The following is a 12697-nucleotide window of genomic DNA, read 5'->3' as shown; positions in this document are numbered from 1 at the left end:
CTAACTTCTTAGCTGGCCGTTGGGATGAAAGATGCTGTGTGGACAGCCACACGCAATCTCCTACAGCCAACTCCGGCACCGCACGCCGAGACTTATCTGCCACCCTTTTGTAATCTTCCTTCACCTGGTTCCGATAGCGGCGCACCACTTGGTGGATCGCCTGGAGCTCAGAGAGGAAGTCCTGTGCTGCGGGGACTGGGGAGTCCACCAGGGTGAGAGGAAAAAAACGAGGGTGGTACCCGAAATTAGCCATGAAGGGCGTCGTCCATGTGGAGGTATGCTGGGAGTTGTTGAATGCAAACTCCGCCACGGCCAGGTACTCCGCCCAGTTGTTCTGCTGCTGATTCACAAAACAGCGCAGGTACTGTTCTAGAATCCCAATCACCTTTTCCATACCCCCATCAGTTTCGGGATGGTGCGCCAAGGACAAACATACTTGTATATCTAGAGCTTCCATCAGCCCTTTCCAAAACTGGGCCCTGAATTGTGTCCCACGGTCCGACACGACCCGGTCAGGTTGGCCGTGCAAGCGGACCACGTGTTGGATGAACATGCGGGCTGTGGCGCGGGCTGTCAGCAATTTCCGACAGAGGATGAAATGCGTCATCTTGGTGAGCATGTCCACCACAACGAGGACCGTGGTAAACCCTGACGATGGAGGCAACTCGGTCAAGACGTCCATGTACAAGGCTCCCCAGGGTTTGTCCGGGGTCGGCAAGGGCTGCAATAACCCTGGAGGAGCCCCTGTTGCTGACTTGGCCTGTCGACACTGGACGCATGACATCACCTACTTCTGCACATCGTCTCGTAAGCGGGGCCACCAGAATGTACGGGAGACCAGGTGCAATGTCTTGAAAAGACCAAAATGTCCTGCTGCTGGAGTGTCATGACACTGGGAGAGAACCAGTCCATTGATGGGCCCTGCGGGCACATAGAGCCGGTCCCGATACTTCAAAAGGTCCTCATCAAAGGTCCACGGGGAAGCCGGCTCTACTTCCGCCTTTCTTTGCTCCACCCACTCGTCGCCCCTCTGCGCCTCCCGTATCAGAGACCGTACGTCCACAGGTTTATGAACTGCAGTGAAGGATTCGACAGGTAGAACAGTCCGGGGTGGAAGCGAGTCCGCAGGGTCCGAATACTTTGGTTTTCTAGACAGGGCATCCGCCCTTTGATTCAACCCACTAGGGATGTAAGTCACCTTAAAGTTGAACTGGGCAAAGAACAGAGACAACCGGATCTGGCGTTGGTTCAGCTTATGTGCCGTGGTCAGAAACTCCAAATTCCGATGATCCATCCGGACCGCGACCTCATGCCTGGCCCCCTCCAGGTGATGACTCCAGGCCTCGAACGCCACCTTGATAGCCAACAACTCCTTCTCCCATATGGTGTAATTGCGCTCAGAAGGATTGAGTTTCCGCGAGTAGTAAGCGCAAGGGAAAAGGGTACCATCAGGGGCGTGAGCCTGCAGTAACACCGCACCCACTGTGAAGTCAGACGTGTCCTCCTCCACGACAAATGGACGATGGGGATCAGGGTGCTTCAAGATCGGCTACTTCGTAAAAGCCTGCTTCAGGGCCACGAACGCTCGCTGCTCTGTGGCACCCCAGTGAAACGGCACTTTCTTTTCCAGGAGCCGAGTGAGGGGCGCGGTCAAGGAAGCAAAGCTGGGGCTGAAGGTCTGGTAGTAGTTGGCAAACCCAAGAAGTCTCTGCACATCCTTCATACGTCGAGGAGGTTGCCAACTACGCATCGTGTCCACCTTGCCCAGCTCCATCTCAATTCCTTCAGGGGAGATACGGTGCCCCAGGAACTCGATGGTAGTCTGCCAAAACTGACACTTCTCCAGCTTTGCGAAGAAATGATGTTCTCGGAGTTGCTGCAAGACCAGACGCAAATGACGTTGATGATCCTTCCAGGACTTCGAGTAGATCAAGATGTTGTCCAGGTAAATGACGACAAACTGATCCAACAGGTCCCATAAGATATTGTTCATAAAATGCTGGAAGTATGGCATGACCGTGTACTCGAAATGTCTGTACCGGGTGCCAAAGGCCGTCTTCCATTCGTCCCCCGCCCTGACTCGCACCAGGTTGTAGACGCCACGCAAATCCAACTTCGTGAATACCGTTGCCTCCCGGAGCCGCTCCAACAACTCAGAAATCAGGGGCAGTGGGTACCGGTTACGTACCGTGATGGCATTCAGGCGCCGGTAATCGCAACAAAGTCTCAGATACCCGGTCTTCTTTTTCACGAACAAAACTGGGGCAGACAAGGGCGAGGACAAAGGCCGGATAAACCCCCGGGCAAGGTTTTTATCAAGAAAGTCCCGCAACGCGGCCAACTCCGGCTCAGACATGGAGTATAGACGACCCGTAGGGAGCTTCGCATCAGGTTGATGGGACAGTCATAAGGCCGATGCGGTGGCAGTTGATCCGCCTCCTGTTCACTGAAGACATCCGCAAATTCCGCTAAATCCGGTGGCACTTGCAACTTGGGCGGGCTGGGTACCTGGGCCGCACAGACCTGCCGGATGTGGTCGACGCATTGCAGGGACAGGAACGTGACCAGTAGATTGCGACCAGTAGATCTGAGGATCGTGCATCCGCAGCCAAGCCAAGCCCAAGACCACGGGGAAATGCAGGCCCAAAGTCACGTAAAATTGGATGGCCTCCTCATGCTCCCTGCGGATCAATCGCAAAGGTTGCGTGGCGCCCTTGATAGGCCCAGACAGAAGCAACCGTCCGTCAATAGTCTCGACCGGCATTGGTGGGTCCACCGGACACAGAGGGACGTTGTACGCGTTAACAAACGCCGCATCCATTAAGTTCGTGGTAGCCCCGGAATCAATCAAGGCATGGAGCGAAATTCCCTGCAGACTACCCGACAAGAGGATGTGTGCTGCTAGAACCATGTGCCGCGGTGGCCCGTCCACCTCTGTTTCGGACTGCACCCGACCCACCGTTTCCTGTGGATTGGGCCCGGCCCTAGTCCTGACACGTGGCTCTGGAGCTGAGGGGTTGGTCTCCCCCTACTCTTCTTAGGGCAAGCTGTAGCTAAGTGTCCAAGAGCCCCACAAGAAAAACACAACCCCCTCGCGTGCCGTCTGTCCATCACCGTGAGTGCCACTCGGGGTGTGGCAGCACCCAACTCCATGGGCTTCACCCTGGCAACTGCAGTCTCCTGAGGAACCGGCACACTAGTGCTCTCCTGGGATGCACGGCGAGGCCTCCGCCTCTGCAGCCGGGCATCTATCTGGAGGCACAAGTGGACCAACGCGTTGAATGTCGGTGGCCTGTCCAACCTCACCAGTTCATCCTGTAAGTCATCGGACAGTCCGTCCTGAAAAGTATCCATAAGGGCTGGCTCATTCCAAGCAGAGTCCTGACTAAGCAGCCGGAATTCGCTGACATAATCCTGCAAGGAGCCATTGCCCTACTGCAGTGCCCTGAGTCATCTGGTGGCTGTTTCTTCCTTAATAGGATCCTCAAACATCAGCCAGAGATGATTACAAAAGCCCTGGAAATCATCCAGCAGAGGGCTAGACTGAGATAGCAACGGAGTAGCCCAATGGGCAGCTGTGCCTGAGAGCAAGCTAATGATAAATCCCACCTTCGTCCGGTCGGTGGGAAAGTCCTCCGCTCTCAAGCTGATAAACAACTGGCATTGTCCCAGGAACGCTGCAAACATAGCTTGATTGCCATCAAACTTGTCTGGTGTAGCCACTGGACACTTCCTCCTTGGCTGGGTGGTGGTGGGGTGGTTAGCAAGTCCCAGAAGCTGAGAGACTTGACCAGTCAGCAAAGCAAGCTGTTGAGCCAACTGAGCATTCTCAGCACGGAGTTGCTCCATTGTAGCTAAATGGAGGTTTGTCTTGGGCAGAAGTCAATCTGTTCTGACCCCCCCTTCTCCATCCAGGAACGAACGCCGAAACCATCGTTAATGAGAATGTTTCTTTTAATCAGTCCAGACTCTCATTGGCTGCAAGCCACATAAACAAAGAGATAAGCATTCCGGCAACAAGTCCTACAAAACTTGGCAGTAATGCAAACAAACTCTGGCAGCAATCCAGCCTGCCAAGTTTGTTACTTGTTAATCGTTAACATTGACTTCTGCAGAAAGGCGTGGCACAAGCAGTCTCTTTTATAATCAGGAGAGGATCCTAATGAGCATCAGTTGTTCTTGATGCCGAGTAGCCCTTCAACGGCGTGCATCCCAGAACAACTCACAGGTGTTTTCTGGATCACTCATTCTTGTCTCCTCCCCACTGATCCAAGGCTCAGGCGCCACCTGGTGGCCAACCAGTCTCTCTGCGCCCTGCTCGGAGTCGGAACTTTCTCCAGGGTCCTCCACCTCCTCCAGGGCCGACTCATAAGACCCCTCGCCATTGGAGTCTGGTGGCAGCTCCAACGGCTCCTGCTGGTGCCACAACACATAGGTTGTTAGTGCATACATTTAGAAAACTCTGACATTCACAGGTTTATCTTAGTTTCTAATAGCAATTGCAGATAGTCCTCGACTTACGACCACAATTGAACCCCATATGCTATGTGAGACAGTTACCGTATTTTTCGGACTATATGACGCACCAAGATTTTGAAGAGGCAAATTAAAAAAAAAAGTTTTTGCACTCTGCAGACATCCCCAAAACAGCCCATTTGAATAGCATGAATAGCCTTTAGGAGGCTTGTAGAGTGCTCCTGGGGGGTTGGGAGGGCCAAAAATGAGCAAAAAATGGCCCGTTTTTTTACAAAAATGGGCCCATTTTTTGTCAAAAAAAAGAGCATGCATAGCCTTTAGGAGGCTTATAGAGTGTTCCTGGGGGCTGGGGGGGGGGGAAATTGAGCAAAAAAACAGCCCGTTTTTTGCTCATTTATGCCCTCTCCAGCCCCCAGGAGCACTCTGGAAGCCTCCTAAAGGCTATGCATGGCCATTTTAGTGAAGGGGGTGGGGTTTCGGGAGGCAAAAAATGCTGTATTCAGTGTATGAGACACACCCAGATTTTCAGCCTCTTTTTTGATGGAAAAAGGTGCGTCTTATACTCCGACAAATACGGTAAGTGAGTTTTGCCCATTTTATGACCTTTCTTGCCACCATTGTTAAGTGAATCACTGCAGTTAGTAACATGGTTGTTAAGTGAATCTGGCTTCCCCATTGACTTTGTTTGTCAGAAGGTCACAAAAGATGATCACATGACCCTGGGACACTGCAACCGTCATAAATATATAGGGGATTATGTTGAATTGTTTTGTTTTTAGGGTCAGCAGCCTTTCTGAGAGAGGAAGGGGGAGAGAGAGAGAGATCCTTGAGCATATGACAACTGCCACACTGATAAGAAATATGGATTAGCATGTGGCATTTTGTTGTCAATAGTAGTTTGTAGGATAGGGTATCATTTTGTTTTTTGTGTATGATTTATTTGCTGTTTACTTATCTTGCTTTTCAGACAACAGTTGTCTCTCAGAGCAGCTGAAATGTTAAAGAGAGAAAAACCTTGCCATCAAGCAATTTAAAATATACACATAAAAGAAATTGAGTGCAAACTTTGGAATGGAGGAGGAAAATTAATTCTGAAGTCCCAAGTATTTATATCTAATACTGATCAAGTTGATATTCTTTTCTTGGCCTTTTGGTTTCAAAGCAATTTTTGACCCTTGTTCTCTGTTTAATCAGAAGACCATAGTACACTGCCTTTTATCTGTCCAACCGCTGGCAACTGACCTTTGTTCAATCTGTGATGCAATTTTTCTGCAGACCAGCTGAGATATCAATGACTGTGTAGTTTGTCCTATTATTTGCCTTTGTGCTACTGTGTAAGAGATGTTACCTTTGTTCACAGAAGCACAAAATATTTTACTTTGTCATACTTCTATTTTTTTTTAGGTAGAGGATGAGACAGTTTTACATAACATTCCTTATATGGGTGATGAAGTGCTTGATCAGGATGGAACATTTATTGAAGAACTAATAAAAAACTATGATGGAAAGGTACATGGAGATAGAGGTAAGTTATGTGCCTTTTTCTAAAGCATTTGCTTCAGATAGTTGATATGGTCTGTCTGTTAAATATAATTTATTTATCATTTATTTAAAAGATTTATACAGCTGCCCATCTTAAGCAACTCTAGGTCACTCACAAAAACCCCTCCTTTTTACGACCCTGTAATCCAGAGGTGGGTTCCTACCAGTTCGTACCAGTTCAGTAGAACCGGTTCGTCAAATCTACCGAACCGGTTAGAAGAGGTTCCACCAGTGGACCCAGAAAGCAGGCCACATCTACAGAAGAGGTTCCAAAAATTTTTGAAACCCACCACTCACACACACACACACACACACACACACACACACACACACAGAGAGAGAGAAAGAGAAAGAGAAAGAAAGGAAGAAAGAAAGAAAGAAAAAAAATAAAAAAGAAAGAAAAAGTGAGAGATGAAAGAAAAAAAGGAAAAAGGGACAGAGAGACAAAAGGAAGGAGAGAGAGAGAGAGAGAGAGAGAGAGAGAAAGAAAACACATGGCCAGCAAGCCACTCCCACCAGGTCACATGGCCGGCAAGCCACTCCCACAAAGGAGGCCATACCCACAGAGTAGGTTCAAAAAATTTTTGAAACCCACCACTGCTGTAATCCCTTAATTCAAGGTGACTGGATGGAACTGAGCATTTACTGGCCAGATGCCCTTCCTGACACCATGTGGAGTTCACAGCAGATATTTTTTCTTTGTGCCCTAGGAGAAAAACATCTGCTGCTACCTAGGATTGAACTCTGAACCTTCCGAGTGGGAGGCAAGTGTCTTCACCACTAAGCGCCACAGTGCCGCTCCAAACAATCATAGGACCGTAAAAACAGTAAAACAATAAAGCAAAAACATTGCCTTAATTGTCCCCTTGAAATGTCCCACAGTAGGCTCAGTTGCCCACCTTCCATACTATACTTAGACAATCCTATCCCAGCACCTCCATAAGAAGCTAGCTTTTAATGGCCTTCAAAAAGGATAGAAAGGTGGGGGCCTGTTGAATCACTGGTAGGAGAGTGTTCCACAAGGTAGGATCAGCCATAGAAAAAATACTATGAGAACTGCCATCTTACACCTGTGCTTCACATTCTCAAGCTGCCAGCTGGGAAAGGCATGCACCTCCACACCGCCCAGTCTACAGTTGAAGAAACTGTTCCCAAAATTTTTTATTTGAATATGATTGGGCAATGAGAGATCAACAATGGGAAGTGACAAAGGGGGAAAAGTTAACTGTGAAAAGTTTTGCGTGCAAACCTCAGTTCTGGCTTTGCTATACTGTAATCCACTTGGCCTTTAGTAAAGTAAACCTTTCACACCGAATGGAGTCAAGGGTTGTTCTTGCTTAAGGGACTGGCCTGACCTCCGTTGCTCCTGCCTCTTCTCCGCTCTACATACTCTCGGATCAGGCAGAGGAGAGGCAATTCCTCCTCATCTGCGCTGGCTGGCTGCAGCTCCACATTCTCTCTGCCCAAGGCCTCAGGGTTGTCCTGCTGCAGCTGTGTCTCAACCATCCCATGCTCAGCCACCTGCTTGTCCAGTTATTCACCCTGCGACTGCTCCGTTGCACTTGGTTCAGGGCCACCAGCTGCCTTCGGACATGCTGCCACCTCCCCCCCCCCCAATATTCCTGGGACCAGCTCATCCTCCTCTGAGCTGGCAACCAGAGAGGTGAAGACTTCTGAAGGGACCATCATAGTCTTGCCAGGGTTGACCCAAAGTTGATTCATCCCCATCCACACCCTTTCAGGCTCCAGGCACTTGGACAACACAGCAACAGCATCATTTGCCCATCCAGAGGTAGAGAGGTATAGCTACCTGTTCTGCCCCCCCCCCCCCCGTACGCCGAGGCATTCCAAGACAAGATTTCTGCTAGACAATTTATTTACAGTAAATTAACACACCGACAAGACTTTGGCACCAATCCAGACTTCCAAGATAAGAAATACACATGAGAGCTTCTCCAGCGTTGGTATATTAGTTGAATCCTGCAAACAGCCTCGTTCCAAAGTCTCTCCTTATATATTACAATCACCTGGGTCCAATTATCTTCTGTATCCACGTAGTTGCTCTCTGCGTATATCTGCCCGCCTTTGCCTGGCATCCGGGACCAACTCCCTTTGGCTTTCAACGCTGCTGCACACCTCAGGCGCCTCCTGGTGGCCAACCAACAACTCTGGTCCCTGCTCGGAGTCTGAACCCTGTCCAGGGTCCTCCACATCTTCCAGAGCCGACTCATAGGGCCCCTCGCTGTCGGAGTCTGTTTGCAGCTCCGACGGCTCCTGCTGGGCCACCACACTATCCCTCACCGCAGGGCCCTTCCCCCAGGTTTGACACTTGGGCTGCGGCCTCAAGGGATATTGCGCATGATAGGCTCGCACCAAAGCAGGGGTATGCACATCCATCGCATCGGTCCAGGTCCCCCCGTCCAACCCCTCTTCCTTCCAGTCTACCAAGTACTGGAAACGGCCCTTTAGTCATCTCGACTCTCAGATCCGGGCCACTTCGTGCAGTAGCCGCGTCTCCACCTCATGCGGTGACAGCTGAGGGGGAGACGGTTGGTGGAGAGGGCAAACTGACCGCTCAGGGATCAGGAGCGAGCGATGGAACACCGGGTGCACCCTCATTGAGTGTGGTAGGGTCAGGCGATAGGCCACCGGGTTGATGATGGCCTCCACGGGGAACGGCCCAAGATAACAGTGGTCCAACTTTTTAGGCAGCCGGTGGGATGGAAGATGCCGCGTGGACAGCGATCTCCCACAGCCAACTCCGGCACCGCACGCCGAGACCTATTGGCCACCCTCTTGTAGTCCTCCTTTGCTTGATTTAAATAGCGGCGTACCACTTGGTGGACCGCCTGGAGCTCCGAGAGGAAGTCATGCGCTGCGGGGACCGGGGAGTCCACTGGGGTAAGAGGGAAAAAGCAAGGGTGATACCCGATGTTAGCCATGAAGGGCATTGTCCATTTGGAGGTATGTTGCGAGTTGTTATACGCAAACTCCGCCACGGCCAGGTACTCCACCCTGTTGTTCTGCTGCTGATTCACGAAGCAGCGCAGGTACTGTTCCAAGATCCCAATCACCTTCTACATACCCCCATCGGTCTTGGGGTGGTGCGCCGAGGACAAACCTGGACGTCTAGAGCCTCTATCAGCCCTTTCCAGAACTGGGCCATGAATTGCGTCCCACGGTCCGACACCACCCGGTCGGGTAGGCCGTGCAGCCAGAAGACGTGCTGGATGAACATGCGGGCAGTGGCACGGGCTGTCGGCAATCTGCAACAGGGGACGAAATATGCCATCTTGGTGAGCATGTCCACTACCACGAGAACCATGGTAAACCCCAAAGATGGAGGCAGTTCCGTCAGAAAGTCCATGGACATGGCTCCCCAGGGTCTGTCCGGGGTTGGCAATGGCTGCAACAAGCCTGGAGGAGCTCCCATCGCTGGCTTGGCCTGTCGACACTGTACACACAAAGTGACGTACATCTGCACGTCGTGTCATAAGCGGGGCCACCAGAAAGTATGGGAGACCAGGTTCAAAGTCTTGAAAAGGCCAAAATGTCCCGCCGCTGGATTGTCATGACACTGGGAGAAAACAAGTCCACGGAGGGGCCCTGCGGGCACATAGAGCCAGTCCCGGTACCTCAAAAGGTCATCGTCGAAGGTCCATGGGGAGGCCAGCCCTACCTCTGCCCTCCGTTGCTCCACCCACTCGTCGCCCTGCTGCGCCTCCCATATCAGAGACCGTAAGTCCACGGGCTCGTGAACTGCAGTGAAGGATTTGACTGGTAGAACGGTCCGGGGTGGAAGCGAGTCTGCAGGGTCAGAGTACTCCGGTTTCCTGGACAGGACATCCGCCCTTTGATTTTGTGCACTAGGAATGTAAGTCACTTTGAAATTGAACCGGGCAAAGAACAGAGACCACCAGATCTGGCGCTGGTTCAACTTGCGTGCCGTTGTCAGGAACTCTAGATTCCTATGGTCCATCCGTACCTCAAGTTGATGCCTGGCCCCTGGCCCCCTCCAGGTAATGCCTCCAGGCCTCAAATGACACCTTGATAGCCAGCATCTCCTTCTCCCAGATGGTGTAATTGCGCTCAGAAGGATTGAGTTTCCATGAGTAATAGGCGCAAGGGAAAAGGGTACCATCAGGGGTGTGAGCCTGCAGTAACACCGCACCCACCCCGATGTCAGACGCGTCCACCTCCACCACAAATGGATGATGGGGATCAGGGTGCTTCAGGATCGGCTCCTTCATGAAGGCATGCTTCAGGGCCACAAATGCCTGCTGCTCCGTGGGCCCCCAGCGAAACGGCACTTTATTCTGCAGGAGCTGAGTGAGGGGCGAGGTCAGGAAAGCAAAGCTGGGGATGAAGGTCCGGTAATAGTTGGCAAACCCGAGGAGTCTCTGAACATCCTTCATACTCTGAGGAGGTTGCCAACTGCACAACGCCTCCACCTTGCCCAGCTTCATCGCAATTCCTTCAGGGGAGATACGGTGCCCCAGGAACTCAATGGTAGTCTGCCAGAACTGACACTTCTCCAGCTTTGCGAACAAATGATGCTCATGGAGTCGTTGCAAGACCAGGCGTAAATGTTGCTGATGATCCTTCCGAGACGTCGAGTAGATCAAGATGTCGTCCAGGTAAATGACGACAAACTGATCCAAGAGGTCCCGAAAGATATCATTCATGAAGTGCTGGAAGACTGCTGGGGCATTGGTCAACCCAAACGGCATGACCGTGTACTCGAAATGTCCGTACCGGGTGCCAAAGGCCGTCTTCCATTCGTCCCCGACCCTGACTTAAACCAGGTTATAATCCCCATGCAAGTCCAGTTTCGTGAACACCGTCGCCTCCCGGAGCCACTCCAACAACTCAGGAATCAGGGATAGCGGGTAACGGTTACGCACCGTGATGGCATTCAGGCGACGGTAATCGCAACAAAGTCTCAGATCCCCGGTCTTCTTTTTAACAAACAAAACCGGGGCAGACAGTGGTGAAGACGAGGGACGGATAAAACCCTGGGCAAGGTTCTTGTCTAGAAAGTCCCGCAATGCGGCCAACTCTGGCTCGGACATGGAGTACAGGCAACCCGTAGGGAGCTTCGCATCCGGTACCAAGTCGATGGGACAGTCATAAGGCCGGTGCGGTGGCAGTTGATCTGCCTTCTGCTCACTGAAGACGTCCACGAACTCCACTAAATCCGGCGGCATGGCCACCCTGGGCGAACTGAGCACCTGGCCTGCACAGACGTGACGGGTGTGGTCGACACATTGCAGGGATGGGAACGTGATCAGGTTCTGAGACCAGTAAATCTGAGGGTTGTGCGCCTGCAGCCAAGCCAAGCCCAGGACCACAGGGACATGCAGGTCCGAAGCAACATAAAATTGGATGGCCTCCTTGTGCTCCCCGAGGACCAGGCCCAAGGGCTGCATGGCAGCCTTGATAGGTACAGACAGAAGCACCCGGCCGTCTATGGTCTCGACCTGCATCGGTGGGTCCACCGGACACAGAGGGACGTCATACTTTGTAGCAAACGCTGCATCCATAAAGTTCGTGGTAGCCCCAGAACCAACCAAGGCATGGGCCGGAATTCCCTGCAGACTACCTGACAAGAGGATGTGTGCTGCTAAGATCATGTGCCGTGGAGGCCCATCCACCTCTGTTTTGGCGTGCGCCCGACCTAAAGTCCCCCTCAGATCGGGCCCCGCCCATTTCCTGACACGTTGTTTTGTAGCCGAGGGGAGGTCTCAGACCTCGCAGCCCCTCTACTCTTTTTGGGGCAAACCAAAGCCAGGTGTCTAGGATCCCCACAGTAGAAACACAACCCCTCTGCACGCCGTCTGTCCATCTCTGTGCGCGGCAAGCGCGGTTTGGCGGCTCCCAACTCCATGGGCTCCTCCCGTGCAACTGTAGTCTCCTGAGGGACCGGCACCCTACTGGTCTCCAGGGGTGCGCGGCGGGGCCCCCGTCTCTGCAACCGAGCGTCTATCCGGAGGCACAAGTGGACCAACACGTTGAACATCGGTGGCCTGTCCACCCACACCAGCTCATCCTGCAGGTCATCCGACTGCCCGTCCTGAAAAGTGTCCATGAGGGCTGGCTCATTCCAGGCTGAATCCTGACTAAGCAGCCGGAATTCGCTGACATAAGCCTGCAAGGAGCCACGGCCCTTGCTGCAGCGATTTGAGTAGTCTGATGGCTGTTTCCCCCTTAATGGGATCATCATACATCAGCCAGAGGTGATGTATGATGACAAAAGCCCCCGAAATCATCCAGCAGAGGGCTAGCCTGGGATATCAACGGAGTAGCCCAACGAGCTGCTGTGCCTGAGAGCAAGCTAATAATAAAGCCCACCTTAGCCTGGTCGGTGGGAAAGTCCTCCGCTCTCAAGCTGATAAACAGCTGGCATTGTCCCAAGAATGCTGGAAACATAGCTTGTCTGCCGTCAAACTTGTCTGGCACAGCCACTGGACATTTCCTCCGTGGCTGGGGGGGGGGGGAATAGCAGGCCCCTGCAGCTGAGCTACCTGACCAACCAGCAGAGCAATCTGTTGTGCCAGCTGGGCATTCTCAGCACGTAATTGCTCCATTGTAGCTTAATGGAGCTTTGTTTGTTTGGGGCAGGATTCAATCTGTTCTGACCACCACCACCACGCCGTACGCCAAGACACTCCAAGACAAG

At 52.2% G+C, this 12697-nt stretch overlaps 1 protein-coding gene across 1 annotated transcript in view; it reads left to right on the top strand.

The window, feature by feature from the left end:
* Positions 1-12697, top strand: part of LOC116523571 (histone-lysine N-methyltransferase EZH2-like) — a 93466-nt gene that overhangs the window by 68221 nt on the left and 12548 nt on the right. The window contains exon 4 of the mRNA XM_032238675.1: positions 5881-6001. Within this exon, the coding sequence (XP_032094566.1) occupies positions 5881-6001 (121 nt within the window). The remainder of the gene's footprint in view (positions 1-5880; positions 6002-12697) is intronic.

Source organism: Thamnophis elegans, unplaced genomic scaffold, assembly GCF_009769535.1.
Source record: "Thamnophis elegans isolate rThaEle1 unplaced genomic scaffold, rThaEle1.pri scaffold_46_arrow_ctg1, whole genome shotgun sequence".
Taxonomy (NCBI): Eukaryota; Metazoa; Chordata; class Lepidosauria; order Squamata; family Colubridae; genus Thamnophis; species Thamnophis elegans.
The sequence above is the reverse complement of the archived record's forward strand: the minus strand, read 5'-3'. Positions and strand labels throughout refer to the sequence as shown.